General features: G+C 38.5%; 1 protein-coding gene and 1 non-coding gene across 2 annotated transcripts in view; one reads left to right on the forward strand and one right to left on the reverse strand.

Moving 5' to 3' along the window:
• Window positions 1-17,082, reverse strand: part of RAB11A (RAB11A, member RAS oncogene family) — a 22,633-nt gene extending 5,551 nt beyond the window's left edge. Inside the window, exons 1-4 of the mRNA XM_007957574.2 lie at window positions 17,043-17,082; window positions 7,932-8,127; window positions 7,498-7,691; window positions 5,556-5,636 (exon numbers count right to left, since the gene is read on the reverse strand). Of these exons, the coding sequence (XP_007955765.1) occupies window positions 5,556-5,636; window positions 7,498-7,691; window positions 7,932-8,127; window positions 17,043-17,082 (511 nt within the window). The remainder of the gene's footprint in view (window positions 1-5,555; window positions 5,637-7,497; window positions 7,692-7,931; window positions 8,128-17,042) is intronic.
• Window positions 17,083-17,565: 483 nt separating this feature from the next.
• TRNAQ-CUG lies at window positions 17,566-17,637 on the forward strand. The gene has a single exon. It is a non-coding gene; the product is annotated as a tRNA-Gln (tRNA).
• The last annotated feature ends 4,863 nt before the right edge of the window (window positions 17,638-22,500 follow it).

Here is a 22,500-nt window from a genome sequence, read left to right on the forward strand (position 1 = left end):
AAGTATATGTGAACTGCTGTATGAAAAGTGAATTTACTCTGTAAATCTTCACCCAAATCCTAATAAAAAAAAAAAAAAAGAAATTGGAACAGTCAAGAAATCTCATTTTTACTTAAATAGATGATAATAAGGAATCACTGCCATTTTTTAAGTGGCTTTGTTGTTAAGAGTTCAAGTGCTAATCAGATATACATACTGTAATATCTGTAAGTGAAATGATGTAGTATCTGGAATTTGCTCAAAATAATGGAGGAGGGTAGCACACTGGCCATGAGCTGATTGACGGCTGTTGATAGCTATATGGGCGTTCATGATACTATTCCACTTTTGGTATATTAGAAATTTTTCATAACAAAGAGTTAAAGAAAAAGAAATGTGTTAACTGAATCAGTACATTTTCTGCAAATTAAGAACCAATTTCCCTAAAGTTGAACAGGCAGTAAGTGTAACTTTTACTTATGCTTTTTTGAGATGGGTTTAAAATTTGTGTTTGAGAAGGCTGATAGTGGTTCAAATGTGAAGAAACATAAAGGAAAAGGAACTAATTACTACCAACTATACTTCCTTTTTTTAAAAAAATGTAAATGATGCTGGGTCTTAATTTAGATTCTTTTCACTGAAAAGTGATAGGAAAGGAAAGTGTCAGGGGTAAAGAGAAGGACAGTCATTCCATCAGGCTAGTGGTTAAGGAATGAAGATAATCATCAATTTACTGTTAAACTATACTATTCATTCTTTATATTTTCTTTAATACCAAACTTAGTAGCTATTCTTTTTCCAAGTCGAATGATTAAACATGTGACCCCTACAAGTTCAACTTCTTTACAAGCTGTTTTGAAGATTAACTTACGGAAACTCTCCCCTCAAAAACATTACAGGTTCTTACATAAAAAGCAAGTATGTGTAATACTGGAAGAGAGGCAAAGGCAGACTTCTCAGAGAACATAGGGAGGTAAATAATTAAAGAGATCTCATTATAAAGCAAGAAATCTGAGCAGTGTTGTATAACTGCTTGGGAGTACTGCATGGTGTTTTTCAGAAATGGATTACTGTTGTATTTGCTCTGGTCACCAACAAGATGCCTATTAATAAAAATGCCAACAAGGCAATAAGGAACAATGAAAGTGTTGGCCAGAAAATTAGGATGGAGAAAATTTCTTCCAAGTAGAATCTTTTACCTGCTTCTATTATTAATTATGGAGTACTGCAATGTTCCATAAGTTATCTACTTAATGTCTCTTGTGACTGGGCATGTTACTTTTAAAAAAAAAAAAAAGACAAAAAAAACTTTTGATAAGAAAGTAGGAAGCAGGTACCTGCTACCTGGTATCTGATTAGAGAAGGTTATTTAAATGGGGGAAGGGAGCAGGACTAGTTACTTGCTAAAACAGATGTAAGAATTTTCCTCTCTCAAGGGTACATTCTCCTTTAGAACCAAATGACTATGATATACCAAACCCTGAGCAGTCACTTTTCAAGATGTCCAAAGGATAGGTAAGGTTAGAAAGTAATTTTGCCTCATCATTCTTATATCAGGATCTCTTGTAGGAAATCTAAAGTAAAATATTAATATAAGACAGTTTAAATATAACCAGTTAAGGCTAAATAAAAAGAATATACATCTATTTCTACTCTAATAGAAGTACAGATTAAGTTATAAAACAATTCAAGGTAATCTAACTGTTCCAAATTGGGGAACAAAAAACCAAACCCAAACGAAACTCACTGCCATCAAGTCGGATCCGACTCATAGCAAACCCTCCTTGGGTTTCTGAGGTGGAAACACTACGGAAGTAGATTGCCCAACCTTCCTTCTGAGGAGCGGCTGGTGGTTCTGGGTTTGAACCACCAGCCTTCTGGTCAGCAGTCAAATGCCTTAGGCACTATGCCACCAGATCTTCAATCCTTCTAAAACTTGTACAAACAGCAGCGGCCTGAAGTATTCCACTATAGCCTGCACTTCCTACCAGGAAACCTTGGTAGTGAATATAACATAGTCTAAAGTGGTTATCCCACAGAGTCACTTATCCTATTCTTAACAGCATACTAAAGTACTAGGAACAGACTCGGTGCTGCTGAGAAGTATCAAAAAAAAAAAAAAAAAAAAAAAAATCAAAGTAGGGATTTAAAAGTCACTATACATCTCTGATTATGATCAATCTCAATCTAATGGCAAATCTGAAGTTTACAGTTACAAATCAATCCTAAGTAAACTGACAATGGAAAAGAAGGTTACCTATATAAATAAAAATATTAGTTCTCAGACCCTTACTGGGTTATTTCTTTCACAAGCATCAAGTTCAGCTATAAGGGCAAAATGGAAACTTCTATCAATAATATAAATACATAAAATTGCTTAACTGCATTGTAATTTTGAGCAATAAGTGATTCATAAAATAAACACACCCATAAGAGGTTGTACCAAAATCAGATATAGTATAAGGAAAGACAGAGCTTAGAAAGGTATGAAGAAATTTTCAATAAAATCGCCTAGATTCCCATGGCAGCAGAGAATAGCACAGAACAGTCTCCAAACTATACTCAATATTACTAGGTCAGAAGCTTTTGATAGGTCTTCTTGAAATCCACTGCTTACCATGTAAACTTTTTCAAAAGTAAAAAAAACAACAACCCAGATTTGACATATTGGCATATATTTAAAGAGTTTTCACATGCCAAGAACAAAGCTGCTATACCTAATTAAAAGATTCTCACTACTGCAATAAAATTAAGGCCTCTAAAAATGCCATCAGCAAAATTATGTCATGGAGTTGGTGTCAAATTTGTGATGTCAAGAATGCCACAGGTCTATTCTGAAACAAACATCACAATTAATTTTGGAATAATGATGCCTAATGTTATATACCATGATCTCCAATCCCACAGATCAACACTGAGATTGACATAGGAAGTTGAAGTAAGAGTGATGTTGAGAAGAAAAGCAGCAGTAAATGAAATGAAAGTAATCTTTGCTTTTAAGCAACATGAATTAAGCAGTAAAAGAAGCTCTATCTAGAGTGAATTTTAAGGAAAAATAGTCAGCCGTTTTTAATGTTTAGGAACAAAACAGCTCAATTCTATGTATATTATCACTTTAATTATTTGAATGTATCAGATGGTCAATGTTACAAAATGAAATATACAATAGTTAAACTGATGGAAGACAGACTTGGCTTCATCTTTACTTAACATCAGAATAAATGGATAGAGATTTAATGGAACATTAAAAAAAAACCTCAACAACGAGGAATGACTAAAAATTTTTTCAAGTGAGATTTTTCAGAAGCCTAAAGAGATTCACAGATATCCAAGGTGATTTAATTCACTCATTTTGGATTCTAAAGAACCTAAGGACCAAGCAAGTTCAGTGACTTTAGGTACACAGGGATTAGAAGCAAAGTTGAAAAGGAAAAACCTAAAACTCCTGGGTCTCAATTTAATGTATTACATGTTGACGCAAAAGAATCCACACAAGGCGGTATCACTACAAAAGCAGATCGCACAATCTTCCTTCCAAGGAGTGGCTGGTGGGTTTGAACCGCCAGCCTTCTGGTTAGCAGTCAAATGCCTTAAGCACTACACTACCAGAGAAAAACTGCATGTTTAATCAAATCTCACCTGCTGTAAACAAACTGCAATGAAAAGTGACACAGAGAAGATTCTAAAAGAAAGCTACAGTGTTCCAAAGGCAATTTACCCAACTCCAGCACCAGTTCTTTTACTTACTATTCTTCTGATAACAGAACAGAATTCTCATAACTATTTTTAATTAGTCTTTTTTTTGCCTCCATGCTTTAACTGGTGTTTTTGCTACTAATTTAGTGGGGGGTTCCGGTGGTGTAGCACCTAAGGTATCTGACTGCTAACCAGAAGGCTGGTGCTTCAAATCCACCAGCCACTCCTGGAAAGGAAAATTGGGCAACCCACCTCCGTGGGAGGGGTCACTATGAGTCGGCTCCAACTGAAAGGCAGTGAGTTTGGAGTTTGGTTTTGGATGCACTAGGGGAGCTCTGCTGGCATAGTGGTTAAAGCATTTGACTGTTAACAAAAAAATTGGCAATCTGAACTCACCAGCTGCTCTATGGGAGAAAGATGAGGGAGTCTGCTTCTGTAAAGATTTACAGCCTAGGAAACCCTACGGGGCAGTTCTATCCTGTCCTATAGGTTGCTATGTGTCAGAATTGACTTGGTGGCATTGGGTTTCTTTTTTTTGTATGCACCAGGGACTAGCTCAGTATTTTACATGCACTACCTCACGTATCCATTTTTGGAATCTAGTGACAAAACATTATTTTCTGCAGGTAATAGAGACAAATAACTATAAATCACAACAAAAACAGTCAAGTCAAAACATATCTAAACCCACTCTCAAAAAAGAAAGAATTCCCCAAAACATACTGAATTTTACAGATTAAGAAAGCCTTATTTTTTAAGGTCTGGAAAGGTTGAGTAATTTGCCCAAGATTACAAAGTTCATTAACAAGTAGAGGTGTCAGGACCAGTCCAAGTCCATGCTCTTAACTCTAAGCTTTATTCTTTATATTTTTACAGTAAAATAAGACAGCATTTTAATTTCATTTAAAATCTGTTTACCTCTAATACAAGTACTATATAAAAGAGTAAATCAAAATTTTGTTACATTATCATTAGAGACTCATTTCTTTCAACCATTTATCCCTCTAGACTTTTCAGAGCAAATCTAAAGATTACTACATATTAATATTATACTCTACAATGAGAGTTCTTAAAAATAATATACACTTTAAAAGTACTTAAAAACAACCCATAAAAGCACTTATTAGAGAATTAAGATTAAATTTACTAGTAATTTGGTGATTCTAATAAAGTCAGATTAAATATGAGTAAATATTTGTATTAAATATTTGTAAATGAAATATTAAATATTTGCAAACATACAAATAAAATAATTTCTTATCTCCAAGCTTGACCTGGTCTGCACAACCATGTTCCAAAGCAGCATGAATTATGTTCCTCTCCCACTACTTATTTAAACTTTTATATGAAATAACTGACTGACTGACTGTCTCTAGCAGGTCTCCATCTACAATATGTCATAGGAGAATTTTACTTTTTGTTTTTTAATTAAAAAGTTTAAGTATATATTTTCCCCAAGCTTTCCTGCAACACACTGGACCTAAGAATGCCTTTTCGTTACTGAATTTCAAAAGGATTTTTTTATCTTCCCATAGCTGGGATCTCAATATTTACCTAAGGAAAGTACACTTAAGCATAACTTTGTGCTTGTGACGAGGAAGTATGGAATACATTTACTGATGTAATAATAGAAGTGAACAAATTATTTTCAAAGTATCTTTCTCCCCACTGTAAACCAGATGAATTGGGATGACCGAAGCTCAAACAAGCAAGGACTGTGACTAATTTTGTACTCTAAATAACTATTGCTATATTAGCTCTCAAACAATAGTCATTCTCGAATGGTGTCATATATAGTTTCAATTTTTGGGTTAATTTGTTTAAATTACCTTCCTAAAACTTTCAATTCCCTGTGGTATAATCTCAAATGAAAGTCTTACCTGTCAGGATTGTTTGAAAAGCAGCTTCTACATTTGTAGAGTCTAGAGCAGATGTCTCAATGAATGACAAACCATTCTTTTCTGTGTGGAACACAAAAATTTCAGTCACATTAAGTCTTGATACAAGGAATGTGATATACTCAAAGCACTCAGGAGAAAAATAACAGAACCTTCTAAAATATAAGACCCGTGGGATGGCCTCAGGCCTAAGGCATTCGCCTGCCAAGCACAAGGTTGGTGGTTCAAACCCACCAGCCGCTCCCCACAAGGTAGACTGGATCATCTATATAGAAGCTCTTGTAGCGTAGTGCGTAAGGCACTTGACTACTAACCAAAAGGTTGGTGGTTCAAACCCACCAGCCACTCCTCAGAAGGAAGGTCGGGCAATCTACTTCCGTAGTGATACTGCCTCGGAAACCCAAGGTGGGGTTGCTATGAGTTGGGTCTGACTCAATGGCACATAACAACAACAACTAATATATAAAACCACCCCAACTTCCCAGGCAGTAAGGGGATCCATTCTATCTCCAATTTAGTAGATTAAAAATAACAGTGAAAAATTCTGATTGATCGCTTAATTAAAATGTACTTATTACCTAAACAGGAGCTCTGGTAGCATAGCATTTGACTGCTAACCAGAAGGCTGGTGGTTCAAACCCACCAGCCACTCCTCAGAAGGAAGATCGGGCAATCTACTTCCACAGTGATATCACCTCAGAAACCTAAGCAGGGGTTGCTATGAGCCGGATCCAACTCAGTGGCAGTGAGTTTGGATTTTTTATTTTTTTTTTTCCCGATCTATATACAAGGAGCTCTGTTGGTGCAGTGGTTAAGGCATTTGGCTGCTAACTAAAAGAAAGATGAGGCAGTCTGTTTCTGTAAAGTTTTACAGCCTTGGAAACTCTATGGGGTCAGACTAAACTCGATGGCAGTGAGTTAGTGTATTTTTGGTATATCTAAATACTACCACTAGCAATGAATGATATTATTCAAAATGTAGTGAACCTATCAGATAACCAGCTATTTTCATCCCCTACTATCTGTCAACTGGAAGCAGTGAGTTTGGTTATTTATTTATTTATTTTTGTACTGTATATCTACAGGAGCTCTGATGGCACAGTGCCTAAGGCATTTGACTGCTAACCAGAAGGCTGGTGGTTCAAACCCACCAGCCACTCCTCGGAAGGAAGACTGGGCAGTCTACTTCCGTAGAGATACTGCCTCGGAAACCCAAAGAGAGGTCGCTATGAGTCAGAACCGATACAATGGCAGCGAGTTTGGTTTTTGGTTTTACATATCTACTATCTTCCTCCCTATTAACCACATAGTTATAGTATGAACAAGAGTATATGTGATTTACTAAGAATAAATTCTGTAATCTTATTATTTGAAATAAAGCTGCTCCTTATCTGAGAAACTTAAGACTGGTATACAAAACCTTACTCATAGCATAATTACTAGTTCAAGATCACAACTTTCTCTAAGCAAGAATGCACAGTGTTGCATTCTGACATAGGACTGGGGCCAGAACAGAAACTCAAGATTGGCTGATCCTTTATGAAACAAACAAAAAATTATGGCTGCTGAGCAGCTAGACTCCTTTCGGTCTCTGAAATGCCCAGACTCACAGAGTACTATGTATAAAATACAGAGGCATACTAGAAAAATAGACAGGAAGCATAAAATAAACTGATAGATTTCATCTACCGTTTATATTCAATTTTTTGGCAACAAAATTCTACCATGTTTTAATGATTCAACAGTAAGCAAAGAACCATACAGTCATCACAAATTCTCAAAACAATCATTCTTGCTGAGCATTTCTCTACTTTTCTGAAACTACTGTAATTTACTATCCTTACTGGAAGAGTTTAATCCAAACTGCAGGACAAAACATTAAGAAATACAGAATTGCCTTACTACCATGGAATATATTACTAACCTGCAAAAGCTCTTGCTTCATCTGTAGGGACTGCCCTGAGATGGCGTAAATCACTCTTATTGCCCACAAGCATGATAACAATGTTACTATCAGCATGATCTCTCAGTTCTTTCAGCCATCGCTCTACATTTTCATATGTGAGATGTTTAGCAATGTCATAAACCAATAAAGCACCTACAGCTCCACGATAATATCTGAAAACACAATACACGTAACTATTAGAAAACAAGTACAAGATAGAAGCAAAACACTAAGAAGAACTCAAAATATGGATTACATTTTTTAAAAACCCACTTTTAAACAAATTTCAAATCTTAATCCTGGAATTCTTAAAAGGAAAAAAAAAACCCACAAAACAGTACTTTTCCATTAACAAAAGTCATCTAATTAACTTGATGGTGGCCTACATTACAGAACTTAAAAATGAGACTTACGCTGATGTTATAGCTCGGTACCGCTCTTGCCCAGCTGTGTCCCATATCTGTGCCTTTATTGTTTTTCCATCCACCTGGATGCTTCTTGTTGCAAACTCTACTCCAATGGTACTCTTGCTCTCCAAATTAAACTCATTTCGAGTGAATCGAGACAGGAGATTACTCTTTCCAACACCAGAATCTCCAATAAGGACAACTGAAAAAACAAATAACGTAATGTCAGGTACAGGAGGCATAAATGTTCAGAATACGGCTATGCTTTCAATAAAAGAAGTTTGGCTTCAGGGTAAATAAAGAAAAAAAGATAGAGCATCTATTTTAAAAGTGGCCACTGAGGTGGGAAGGTTCAATAGTGCATGTTCTTGACCTGTTACCAATCAAGAAGAGAAATTTATTCTTTGTAACCAATCTCTGTCTGCAGAATGACTTTTACAAACCATCTGCTTATTAGCACGTGAAGCTACAACAATAGTATCCTATCTTAAAATGTGTAATTTTAATCATAGGCCCAAAAGACTCTGATGATAGGTTAATGCATTAACTACTATTAATGCTTTATTAACTTTACTATCTTAGGAAATAGTGACTTAATAGATAAATTGTCAACCAAATGGATAATCTGTGATATTAAAATATATCAGACATGAAAATAATAAAGAATGTTAGTGGATGGAGAGGAAGAGAATGAATATGTTGTACTTAGTTTCATCAAAGACTAGGTGTGACCTCTGGACTGATAACAAGGCAAAATGAAACACTCGAAACATGAGGCACCAGGCTTATAAACTTTGCCACTCAGATCACAGAAACTACAATGACCTTTTAATAGGTACATTTATCAGAAAACCAAAGATGCACAGAAACAATCAGTCCAAGGGAACCTCAGCCTACATGACCCTGAGACCAGAAGAACTAGATGGTGCCCAGCTACCACTGTCAACTCTTGAGAAGAGATCAGTGCAGGAGATCTTGGATAGAGTGGGAGAAAAATGTGGAACAGAACTCAAGAGCATAAAAAAGACCAGGGTTACTGGTCTGAAAGAGACTGGTGAAACCCCTGAGACTACTGAATTCACTCCCCTGGCTTCCAGGCAAATAACAGACAGGCATATAAAGTGAGTATTTACACCAGCTAGGTATACTCCCTAGAACAATCAATCATGGGAGATCAGAAGGGCAGTATTTGAACAGGGAGATAGCTCAGCGGGCAGGAATGCATAGGACATAGGAAAAAAGTAACCACAAGGAATAAATGGGAAGAGAGCTGTTACATTATGGGAATTGTAATCAATGTCATGAAACAAAATGTATATGAACTACTGTATGGAAAAGGAATTTGTTCTGTAAACTTTCACCCAAATCACAGCAAAAATAAACAAACAGTTGCATGTAACAGACTTGAATAGGAAGCTAGAGTTAAAACAAACAAACAAACAAAAAAACACTAAGGATAAATGCTGGACCTGGGAAGCAGACTGATAATTCTACTCATCTCTGAGTCAAGGCCAAAGCAAGAAGGGCATACACTTTCACTTATGACTTCAGAGATTTTTAAAGATAGGTTTTGCTTAGATGAATTCACCTCCTCTGAGTATCACAAGAGGCAGCTTATTTACTAACTGAACACATGCAGACTGTTTCTCATCCAAAGCAATACTACACTTAGAATTTCAAAAACTATGAGGAAATAGGCAATTAAGTCAAATTGTTTCAAAGCACTTTCTGAGTTTAAAGAAGAAAATGAATTCACAGCTTACAGAATCTGAGGTATGTATTTCCCTTTGCAAAAAATTTTTTATCAGCATTTGAAGAAAGACATTTTAATTATTCCTACTGTTGACTTCTAAAGCTTCTTCCTCTTATCTGCCTAACTAGTGAATTCATTTAGACACCAGGACTAGAAAATCAAGTATGCAAGAATAATAAGAGGCCTTACTAAAGAAACCAGGATTTGGTGGGAGAGTCGGAAAGGGCAGTAAAAACTATGAGAGCTCACTGCACTCTGGTCAGAGGGCAAAGAGAGCCCATTATGCATTTCTTTCTTGCCACAGGATCGGATATAAGCTGGCCTCTGGACAGTCTTGGAGAGAGTACACTATCAAATGCATATCTTTCTGGCTTCCTTTACCAGCTGATTCAGCAAGAAATCATCCAGGCAGCAGTGACTCCATGCAGCACAGAGAGTAATTATTTCTAACTATATAGTCAATTAGAGGGTGTCAAAGGTGTTGTACTGAAGACATATATTACATTAAATTTGGATACTGAGGAAAAAGACATCAAGGTCATGCGATAAGGAACAAAAACAAAGCATTTTCAATTTTACAGGATAGTTCATTGATATGTTTCCAAGGTCTACATTCTGGACATGAAGTCAAAACCCAGTTTCAGTTAATAGTCTATTATGCTTCCTAATACAGAAGAGGAAACCTGCTTTGAATCACTTCTGGTCCCACACTAGCACTGGGGTTTAAAAGCCTAACTCGAGATAGGAACAGGAGCTCTGATGGCACAGTGGTTAAAGCATTTGGCTGCTAACCAAAAAGGTTGGCCATTTGAACCTACTAGCCACTCTACAAGAGAAAGATGAGGTAGATTTACAGTTGAGGAAACGCTATGGAGTTCTACTCTGTTCTACAGGCTAGCTCACTCTCAGCTGGAATCCACTTAATGGCAGTGGGTAGAAGGAAGGGTAAAACCAAAATGTTACAATGTTTCCACTTCACATTGTTATTGTGACAGCTCCAACTCATGGCAAATTCATGTACAACAAAATTAAACACTGCCTGGTCCTGTGCCATCTTCACTATCAGTCCAATTTTTGTGGACAGTGTGTATCTTGAGTGCCTACCAACCTAGGGGGCTCATCTTCCAGGACTATATTGGACAATTTTCTGCTGGAATCCACAGGGTTCTCACTGGCTAATTTTCAGAAGAAGATCACCAGGTGGTCTAGAAGATACTCTGAAACCTGTCTACTACCATGGGTGACCATGTTGGCATTTCAAATACCGGTAGCACAGCTTCCAACCTCAAAGCAACATACAAGTCATCACAGTGAGACAAAAGTTGACAGACAAGCGGTGGGTACTTTGATGTCAATCAGTAATTCAGAAGCCAGTCATTTAGTTTAAAGCCAAACAGTACACAAGCACATGAGCAAAACATGACAACACTTTTGGAAAATTAATAAAACAAACAAAAAAACTCAAAGACCCTCACCCTCCCACAAAACCTCCAGCAATTTCAAGTTAAGGTTTCTTCCCTTTTGATCTTCACTTTAATTATATTAATTATGGGAAAATCTTCAAATCTTTACATCAACAAATAGTGATGGAATCTACTTGCGGAGAGATACCGCCTCGGAAACCCAAGGTAGGGTCGCTATGAGTCAGGACAGACTCGACAGCAGTGATCTGGTTTTTTTTTGGTTTCGGTAGCCCAAAGAACTAAAACAACCGTGAATCCTTTCTACAGTACAAAATAGTTATCTCAACTATTCATAGACACTATTGCCATAATTAAAAGTAGCAACTTGTTAAAGGATTACTTATTAAATGAGCACAAAAGACACTAGTTCTTTAAGAACAGTGCTGCCAAGAAGATGCTGAGAGATAACACAAAAAAAGGAAAACTGCTTCTATTCAGTCACCAAATGAGAAATCAAAATATGCAGAATTACATTTAGGATCATGCAAATAAACTAGAATGGATTAAATTACCTAAACAACACAAGAGAATGTACTGGCTGTGATAACCAACCCCCCCAAAAAACCTAACTTCATACACTTTTCTCCATCGACTCAAATTTGAATAATTTTACTGAAAATAATTTCTCTCATTTAGATTTGTTTTAAAATGTGAGAAACCATAGAAATTTCTCTCATTTACATTTTGTTTTAAAAATGTGAGAAGCTATAGTCATATCCATGCTTCAAGAAAGGAGGAATTTGCCCCCCAAGACTATGGCCCTTACCCTTTTCAAGCTAGGAAATGAATTTAGCCCTGTGGCTCAAATGGCAGCCGAACAAGACAGATCTATAAGGTGAACGGAGCTCTGGTAGCTTAGTGTCTAAGGTACTTCACTGCTAACCAGAAGGCTGGCGGTTCAAACCCACCAGCCACTCCTTGGAAGGAAGGTTGGGCAATCTACTTCCATAGTGATACCGCTTCGGAAACCCAAGAAAGGGTGCTATGAGTCAGGTCCCACTCAACGGCACATAACAACAACAACATAAGGTGAACAGTATTATCAGGAGGGTATGCACTGATTAGAACAATGAAGCATTTGAGATCAAGAGGACAGCATTTGCCCAGCGGTAGAGCTAGGAAGGCTGGAGGGATTGGGAAGGAAGGACAAAGGGAAGAGGTAGGCACAGGGAGGAAGTAGAAAGAAAGCTATTACAGTGTAGGGATTGTCACAAAACAGAATGTGTATGGGTTGTTGAATGGAAAACCAACTTGTTCTGTAAACTTTCACCCAAATCACAATTTAAAAAAAGAAAGGAATTGGCAGTGACCTTCCTGGTTAGAAGGGCTCTGATGGTGCAGTGGTCAAAGCAATGGGCTGCTAATCAAAAGATCGGCAGTTCAAACCCATCATCCACTCCACAGAGAAAGATGAGGCAGTCTACTTCTGTAAAGATTTATAGCCTTGGAAACCCCATGGGGCACTTCTACTCTGTCCTATAGTGGCGCTATGAGTCAGAATCAACTTGATGGCACTAGGTTTGTTATTTGGTTTTCTGTTCCTTGTTAGATAGAGGTCCCTGGGTAATGCCAACAGTTAAAGTACTCAGCTGATAACCACAAGGAGGTTGGAGTTCACCCAGATGTGTCTCAGAAGAAAGGCCTGGTGATCTACTTCCAAAAAATCAGCTACTGATAAACCCTATGGAGCAGAGTTCTACTCTGACACACAAGAGGTCCGTGAGTAGGAGTTGATTCAACAGCAACTGGCTGGTTTCGATGTTTTCCATAACTAGTATCTTAGGTTAAAATTATTTCTACTTTAAACATTTTATAACTATAACTATCTATATAGCATTTATGTACTAACTAATATAACCAAATTAAACAATAGCATCTAGGTATTAAACGTCTATAACCAAAACCAAACAAACAGCATTTCCAAAATAACCTGACAGTATTTATCACCACTATCACCACCTGGTTAACCTCATCTGATGAATTTTAAGTATCATCTCTAATAAACAACTGTAAATTTTGTTCATAATCTATGTCAAATATCCGGCTGCTAAATGCCATAAAAGCAAAACCCACCAAAACCAAACCTGCTGCCACTGAGTCGATTGCGACTCATAGCAACCCTATAAGACAGAGTAGAACTGCCCCATAGGGTTTCATAAATCTTTATGAAAGCAGACTGCCTCATCGTTCTCCCATGGAGCAGCCCGTGGGTTTGAACTGCCAACCTTTTGGCTAGCCATGAAATGTTTTAACCACTGTGCCACCACAGCTCCTTAATAAAATCAAAATATATGTATAAATTATCCACTATTTAACACAAATTTCTATCTCTACAAACACATTTAGTTTTATACTCTCTCCTGCTGACTAATTTAATAGATTAAAATTTAATTCAATATTATCAATCACAGTATATCTGTCTGAAAAGTTACCCCCTGATGAAATAACTAATCATTTTCATATTGATATTTATAAATGGACATGGAGATGTTTCTACTCTTTCAACTATATTCAGAATCCAATCAAGTGTTTAAAATAAAATGCATTCAAATAAGGCTGAAGTCTAGACAAGTTTTTCTAGATTCAGCAAAATCTGAGTTGCTCAACCAAAAGTTGGGAAAGAAAAATAACCAAGATGCAAGATAGCAAAGTTCCTATGATCCTTTCTACTGACAATCAGCTGATGGTTAATTACTAATGGCCTTCAGTGAAACTGAAAAGAAAATGCTGTAAGCAACAGACGACGTATGCACATATTTTCAGAAAATGTGACTTCCATTAGATTGGTGTCTATCACATTCATTTGTAAACAGGAACTATGATTCATACTCCTGTAGAATTAAGGTTTTTAATATAAAATATCAAGTTTTAAAAAATAAAACTAATTCCCTCCCACCAAAAGTCTCACTCTCAAAATTAACTAAAGATTAGTTAATGTTAAGAAGAAACTTGTAATTTAGAAAAATTGTCCTGCTCTCCCCACATCTAATTCCCATTTGGACCACTCCATCCTATCCTAGGAGCTCTGGTAGCGTAGTGCCTAAGGCACTTGATTGCTAACCAGAAGACTGGTGGGTTTGAACTCCTCGGAAGGAAGGTTGGGCAGCACTGCCTGGGAAACCCAAGGAAAGCTCACTATGAGTGGGGGTCTACTGGACCACATATAACGAGACAAGAACATCCTATCCTAATCAAAATATCTTTTCATTTTCAACTGGTTAAAGTTATAAACTATCTTCCAATTTTCTCAACTATTTAGTTTGCTAGGTAAGCCTTCTTACAGAGATACAGCTTGTCTCTATAAATGAAACCATTTAAAAATGAAATTCTTCCTTCACTTTAAAATATGATTATTGCATAAATAAGAATTTGGCTAAATAATTAGCACTGAAGTTTTTAAAAAGTGATTCATATCCTGTAATGCCTTTAAAAAGTGAAAATACTTACCAACAGACTTTTAAAAACACCCTATTTTAAATAGCAAAATGTGCAACAAAATGAAACGTTAACTCATGGAAACATGAAATACTTCAGAAGGTCCTAGTTTTGAGTTTCTTTACTAACATTTAAATGCTCATGTATTCATAATACTTTTAAGTTCCAAAAGACTGATAAAAATGTAGTAATTTCTTTGTTATTATCATTTATTATAGAGATCTCACAAAAGCTAAAATTTCAGTCTCATTTAATCCTTACATAGTCCTGAGGGGTCCCATTTCCTTTTTATAGATGAGGAAATTGAAATTCAAAAAGGTTAACTTTTCCAAGGTCACAAAGCAAATATAAGACCTGAGTCAGGATGTGAATCAAGGTCTATGTGATTCCAAAGCCCTCAATCACTGTTAGACGGGTGGTCTAACTGCAAAATTATTTTGCTATCAGAACTTTACATTCCTTAAACTAATTCAGGATAATTAATATTATTAATTTAAAAATAAACAGATTTCTATAACTAATGTTCAAGTTACAAACCAAACAGGAGAAATATTTTTAACAATCTATCTTGTTCTGAATTACTTCAAAGGTACCTAGCTTCCCACTGCCATTGTGTTCCTTTAAAAAAAACAAACCTCTCTTTAATCACTAAACCCCAAAGTCTACAGGCACTCAGAGTAATTTCACATCATGTCAGATACCTTCAGCAGACACAGGACAGAAACTAATCTAGGTTTCCCTTTTATATTTGTAAAATACACATACCCTCTTCTCTGTAAATGCCTTTCCAGTACAGGAGTGAGGATGGATACTGATGGTTAGAGCCTCATATAATAGCATATTTTGGCTCCAAGGAGTAAGTGATAAGGGTGTATCATGAGCTAGAATAACAAGATTTGCAAAGTACTGGTAAAGCAAAGAAATGTTTTCTGGCTCATTTAGTCAATCATTCTTAGCACTCAATGGCTAAGTTAGAAACAGATACAGTACCTCCTAACACTCTTTTTAAACTCCACCCTCCACTGTAAAGCTTTAATAGCAATGGCTTCTTCCTCCCTGGTAATGATCTTTGTTCAGCACATTACTGATGGCTGCCCTCCTAATTCAGAAACAGAAAAAGGACGACACATTCACAGAACAAAAAAAAAAGCATTCCCTGTACTCTTTTCTCATTGACAACTGTACCTTACCTTCTGTCTTTGCTGATTTAAAAAAAAAAAAAAAAAAGGATTCTTCCCGGACTAATAGACAATTCTTTCTATCCAACCTCTCCCCAGCTTCCAAAATGTTTTGTCAAAGGGGACTACATGTTTCTCCATCTCCTACTAAGTATTTTATATGACTAAAAGTGCTCAAACCCTCACCACCACCACCACCTTTTGGGAAAGGTATGGAGCCAACTAGGACTCTTTCCTTCCTGTTCTAAAAACACCCAAAGATTGGATCCTCCTAGTGCTGCAGCAGGAAGCAACCAGACCATAGTGATAAAGCAAGCTAGTTATTTGTACAGCGCACAACCTTTCCTGCTCAGGAACTGGGCCTTCAGGTCTGGCAAGGATAACAGCCACCACCCATCCGCAACCCCTTCTCATGAGTTATCCCAGACTGGATGCCGCTGGGAAGGGCCGGCAAGAGTCGAAGTCCTAACAGCCTGCCGGGTCACTGCGACAAGTGCGCGCGTGGGTGACAGACAATTCCTATTACCCACCTCCCTCCCCGAGGTCGCAATGGAGACGAGGAAGCTATAAATACAATTTGGGGAAGGCAGGTAGAGAAAAAGCTGCCAATCCGTGGGGCGGTCCAGGAAGGTTACTGAACGCGAGATCTGCGGGGGTAGTGGGGTGGGTAGGTACGGGTGGAGGCCATTGGCCGGTTTAGATTTTACTAGGGCTTGGCCGAAGAATGAAGGAAACCGGCTAGGAGGGTCGTCCGTCCAAGGGGAGGGGCTGTGAACAGATGGAAGGCTCGCTCGGTGGTAAAGGGAAGCCGGTAAGAAAAAAACCTGTAGTGGAAGTCTTCTGGCCGAAAGACGAAAAGGAAAGCGAAGGGCCTGCCAGAGGGGCTCAAAGAGGGGATGTGAGCAAGGAAGGGTTGTATACTGAGGGGGAGGGGCGCTAAGGCGGAAAAGATAGATGGCGGGAGGGGCCCTGTCAAGGAGCCTTAGAACCCAGGGAAAAGAAGGAGGAAGGCAATTTGGGAGAAGGCAGTCGCCGTCAGGGCACAGTGAGGGGTTCCGAGGCTAGCGAGGGCCTACGGGGAGATCGTTATGAGATGGGTGTGTGGTGGGGACCCCCTGTATCAGGGGAGAAAAGGCTGAGCTGGGAAACGCCAGGACGAACCGCACAGAAAGGAAGGGCTGAGGCAGGCCCATTTCAGTGCAAGGGTGGCCGGCGCGCGAGTCCCCCGGGAGTGTCCTGGGCCCCTGAAGGGGAACTCAGTAGAGAGTGGCAGAGCTCATGGTCTCACCTTTGAACAGGTAGTCGTACTCGTCGTCGCGGGTGCCCATTGCGCGGCCGAAGAGCGAAGGGGCGGGAGCAGCAGTGGTATCGGTGGGACCAGGGGGCGTCGCTGCAGGGGTAACCCGAGCACCAAGCTTCAGTTGCTGAACCGGGTTAAGAGCCCCTCCCTGCTGCTGCGCCACTTCCGGCAGGCCCCAGCCCCTAAGGGGAAGTACTTCCGGGGAGGTAGCGCCCCGCCTCTGAGCTTAGGAAGGTGATTGCTGGGTACGTGGCGACATTATTCGAGTTCGAAGTACCTGAAAGAGGCTCAAATAGGAAAATGAGTCCGGGATTCCCAGCTACCGCACTCTCAGTGATCGCTGATCACACTCTTAATGGCCTCTCGCTCATTCCTTACCCATGTCGCGCTACCTTGCTGGAACCCGGTGCTGGAAACACGTCAGACCGGTCTCCATGCAGATGGTGGATTGGCTGATGGGGGCGGGGTTCTCTTAGGTTTAGAGAGCTGAAGGCAAGCTTATGTGTATGGCGGTTCCATGGTGTAATGGTTAGCACTCTGGACTCTGAATCCAGCGATCCGAGTTCAAATCTCGGTGGAACCTGCATTTCTATCTGCTTTTTATTATCCACTAAATCATTGTATAATTGCGAAGTACCTGACGTTACATTAAATAGGATGAAATTTTCACAAAAATGTAATCTTTGCCTCAAAGACATCACAGATTTCCACTTTCAATGTAGTACTGAGATATGGAGATCTTATAAAGAGCTTTCTTCATTTACCCTCTTTAGCTGCAGATCTTAATTTAAAATCCTCTCCAGTGAAACTTGATTTCTTTTGCTGGAATTTTCTATCTCCAGCTCCATTAACGAACAGGCTTTTCTCATTAACTTCTTTCCGGAAATCTTTCAAGCTACTTCCAGATGTCATTCAGATAACTTTGCCCATCCTCCTCTTTAAGATTCACCAAGAACTTCGTGATGCTTTACAATTTGTCAGCCTCTAAGCCTGTTTACATAATTGTTTAACACAGAGCAAATGTTAGCAATTAGTGGCTTACTTTTCATTTTAGTGGATACTGAGACTCAAGTGATTTGCCGAAGATCACACAGCAGGCCTCCCTATATTTGAAGAGATTTTGTAATTCTTTAGAGCTCTTTCCCATTTATTGTCACACCCCCTACTGCCTGCATGGAAACCCTCAATTTAGACTTTTGGGCAAGGGTGCTTGTGGTGGATAGAAACAAAGGCCCTCCAAAGATGCCCATGCCCTAATTCCTGGAAACTGAATATGTTAGGTTACATGGCAAAGAGGAATTAAAGTTACTAATCATCTGACCTAAAATAGATGGATTATTCTGGATTATACAAATGGGCCCAATGAAGTCACAAGAGTCCTTAAAAGTAGAAGAGAGAAGCAGAAGCAGAGGTCAGAGTGATGCAGTGTAAGGACTGGATCAACCTTTGCTCCTTTTGAAGATGGAGGTAGGGGGCCATAAGTCTAGGAATGAAGAGGCCTCTAACAGTGGGAAAAGGCAAGGAAAGGGAATCCCCCCTCGAGCCCCTAGAAAGAACACAGCTATGTTGATACCTTGATTTTAGCTCTGCAAGACCTATGTCAGACTTCTGATGTACAGAACTGTAGATAATAATGTGTGCTCTTTTAAGCCACCTACTTTGTGATTTCTTATGGCAGCAATATGAAACTAGTGTAGTGCCATTTTCAGTGATTTTTCTGCCAGCATAAAGTGATAGTTTTTCTAAGGTCCTAGATACTGTCTTGTGCACAGAGTGAGCAATATCCACATTAGGGGAGAGACAGGATATTAAACAAGAAGCCAAGCATTTATAGGATACCTATTACGTTTTACTAATTTGTTTTTAACTCACAGTCCTAACCTTGCTCAGGTTGAGTAGACAAGATGGGCCCAAGAAAGGGGAAATATCAACTAGACAGTTGAGTAGGAGTAACTAATGAGACTTCTGGTGATAAGGTTTTGTTTCTCTGGAGAACTCAGTCTAACACATGTTTATATGCAAAATGGAGTTAGGGGCTAAATTCAAATTATTGTAAACAGATTTTTTTTTTTGCTTTTTATTAATCTGTATTAATGTCATTTGGGACATTGCATTGTGCAAGATGTGAGATCACTCTAACCAATGCATTACCAGAGATCTAATACACCAGCCCACACTTACTAAATGCCAAATCATCGTGACAACCAAAATTGCCCCCCAGATTTCCAAAGAGGACTCTAGAGTGTGATGTCAACATAGTGCATGATGCTGGAACAAGCACATGACCTAATATGGTCCAGTCAGAGGGAAGCCCCAAACTTCCCTCTGATGTGTGTGATGGGTGAAGAGAGACACCCTGCCCCATTGGGCCTGACTGAACAAACCCAAAGTCCTGACTGTGCCAGCAGCCCTCCCACCACCAAGGAGAGCCAAACTTGGAATGTGCCTTTTGCCTGGGAAGGCAGGGGGTAAGACAGAAAAAAAGCTGGCAGCAGAAAGCCACTGTTGAACCCCTACCAAAGCCCACTCTACCTCTGAGTATTTTGGTTAGTTGGCCAATATATTTCATCTATTGTTCAGGCCAATTTGTGTCTAATTTTCTATTACTTGTAATTGAAACAGACTAACTGATACTCTCCTTTTTTCCTCAAATAGTATTAACATTTTGAAACACATATTTTCATACTCTTTAATATATATATATGTATATAAAATAAAGATATATATTTCATTTTACATAAGTGGAATGTTACACGAACTATTGAGCAACCTGATTTTCTCACTGACATTTCTATGCTAACAAATACAGAGCTCCATTGTATGAGTGAAATACAGTTTGTTTAACTAATCTGCTGTTTAGGATCATCTTATATATGTATTATAAATATACATGCTGTGGCAAAATTCTTTCCTTTGGATATGTTTCGAGACAAAATGCATTCCCATTGTTCTGTAAATTCTCAACAGTAAAATAAATTTAAAGAAAAAAATGCCTTCCCAATGAGTGTACCAATTTTTACTCCTACTAATGGCTTACATTGTTAAGAATGCAAAGAATCAGGAACACTTATAAGCCATTAAACAAACAAACAAACTCACTGTCATAGTTTCCGACTCATAGTGACCCCACCTTGGGTTTCTGCAGTAGTATCTCCATGGAAGTAGATTGCCCAGACGTCCTTCCAAGGAGTGGCTGGTGGTTTTGAATTGCCAGTCTACGGGTTAGCAGTCAAATGCCTTAGTCACTACTCCACCAGAGCTCCCTGTAAGCCATTGTTGTTGTTGTTGTTTGCCGTCGAGTCGGCCCCGACTCATAGCGACCCCTCCTTGGGTTTCTGAGGCAGTATCACTACGGAAGTAGGATTGCCCAACCTTCCTTCCGAGGAGTGGCTGGTGGGTTTGAACCGCCAGCCTTCTGGCTAGCAATCTAGTGCCTTAGGCACTATGCTACCAGAGCTCCTATGATATTCCTTATTTGCCTGTTAATTCATAAAAGCTCCTTGTAGAATTAAGAATATTAATCTTTTGCCACTCACACATGTTGCAAATATTTTCTCCCGGATATTATTTGTGTTTTAACTTTTTGAATCCAATCTTTTCATATGGAATCTCTTTCATACTGAAGTTTTACTTTTTTTTTTTTTTTCTCATATAAATTGAATTCTATCTCAATAAAGCTGTTAAACAGAAAAGAAACGAGACAAAGCTGTTAAACAGAAAAGAAAAGAGACAAAGCTGTAGCATTCGTTCTGTTGTTAAATGATTTTTGGAAGGCCTAGCTAATGCAGTAGGATAAGAAAAAGAGATCTACTTCTGAAAAAAAAAAAAAATTAGCCAGTGAAAACCTTATGCTTAGTAGCAGAACATTGTCTGATGCAGTACTGGCACATGAGCCCCTCAGGCTGGAAGGCACTCAAAATAGGACTGGGGAAGAGCTGCCTCCTCAAAGTAGTACCAACCTTAATGACAGGGATGGAGTAAAGCTTTCTGGACCTTCATTTGCTGTTGTGGCATGACTTAAAATGGGAAGAAACAGCTGTAAACATCCATTGATAATTGGAACATGGAATGTATGAAATAGGACTCTAGGAAAATTGGAAGTCATCAAAAATGAAATGAAATGCATAGAAATTGATATCTTAGGCATTAGTGAGCTGCAATAGACTGGTATTGGGTTGTTTTGAACTAGACAATCATATGGTCTACTATGCCACAAATGACAAATTGAAGAGGAATAGGATCATATTCATTAAAAATATGTATATTTCAAGATCTATCCTGAGTACAACACTATCAGTGATAGGATAATTTCCATATACCTGCAAGGAAGGCCTATTAATGCAACTATTATTCAAATATATGCACCAACCACTAATGCCAAAGATGAAGAAATTGAAGATTTTTACCAACTTCTACAATCTGAAATTGATCAAATGTGATATCAAGATGCATTGATAATTTCTGGAGATTGGAATGCAAAAGTTGGAAACAAAGAGGGGTCAGCAGCTGGAAAATATGGCCTTGGTGATAGAAGCAATGCCAGATCATGCAATTGCATGATCAAATTTTGCAAGACCAACAACTTATTTATTGCAAATATAATCATCTGTTGGTACCCATGGGGGATTGGTTCCAGGACTCCTGTGAATACCAAAATCCATGGATACTCAAGTCCTTTATATAAAATTATGCAGGACCAGGCAGTGTTTCATTCTGTTGTACGTGGGGTCACTATGAGTTGGAGCCAACTTGACAGCACCTAACAACAACAACATGGGCAAAAAATTAGAGGACACAGGAAGCATCTAAAGAAGATGTAAGGAATATACAGAGTACCAAAAAGAATTTGTCAACATTCAACTATTTCAGGAGGTAGCCTATAATCAAGAATCAATAGTAGTGAAGGAAGAAATCCAAGCTGCAATGAAAGCATCAGAGAAAAACAAGACTCCAGGAATTGATAGAATAACAACTGAGATGTTTCAACAAATGGATGCAATGCTCAAAGCTCTCACTCATCTTTGCCAAGAAATTTGGAAAACAGCTACCTGGCCAACTGACTTGGAGAGATCCATATTTGTGCCCATTCCAAAGAAAGGTGATCCAACAGAATGTGGAAATTATTGAACAATATCATTAATATCACTTGCAAGTACAATTTTGCTAGTGATATTAAGATAATTCAAAAAACAGTAGCAGCAACACCATGCAATCCTCAGCCTATACGACTATGAGACCAGAAGAACTAGATGGTGCCCGGCTACCACTGTCAACCACTTGGAGGGGGAACTACGTAGGAGATCCTGGATAGAGTGGGAGAACAATGTGGAACAAAACTTAAAATCATTTTTTTTTAAAAAAAAAAAAAGGGACCAGGTTTGCTGGTCTGATAGAGCCTGGTGGAACCACTGAGACTATGGCCCCTAGCTGCCCTTCAAGTCTGGAA

This window comes from Orycteropus afer, unplaced genomic scaffold (genome assembly GCF_000298275.1).
Source record: "Orycteropus afer afer isolate SDZICR_OR568_19922 unplaced genomic scaffold, OryAfe1.0 scaffold00015, whole genome shotgun sequence".
Taxonomy (NCBI): domain Eukaryota; kingdom Metazoa; phylum Chordata; class Mammalia; order Tubulidentata; family Orycteropodidae; genus Orycteropus; species Orycteropus afer.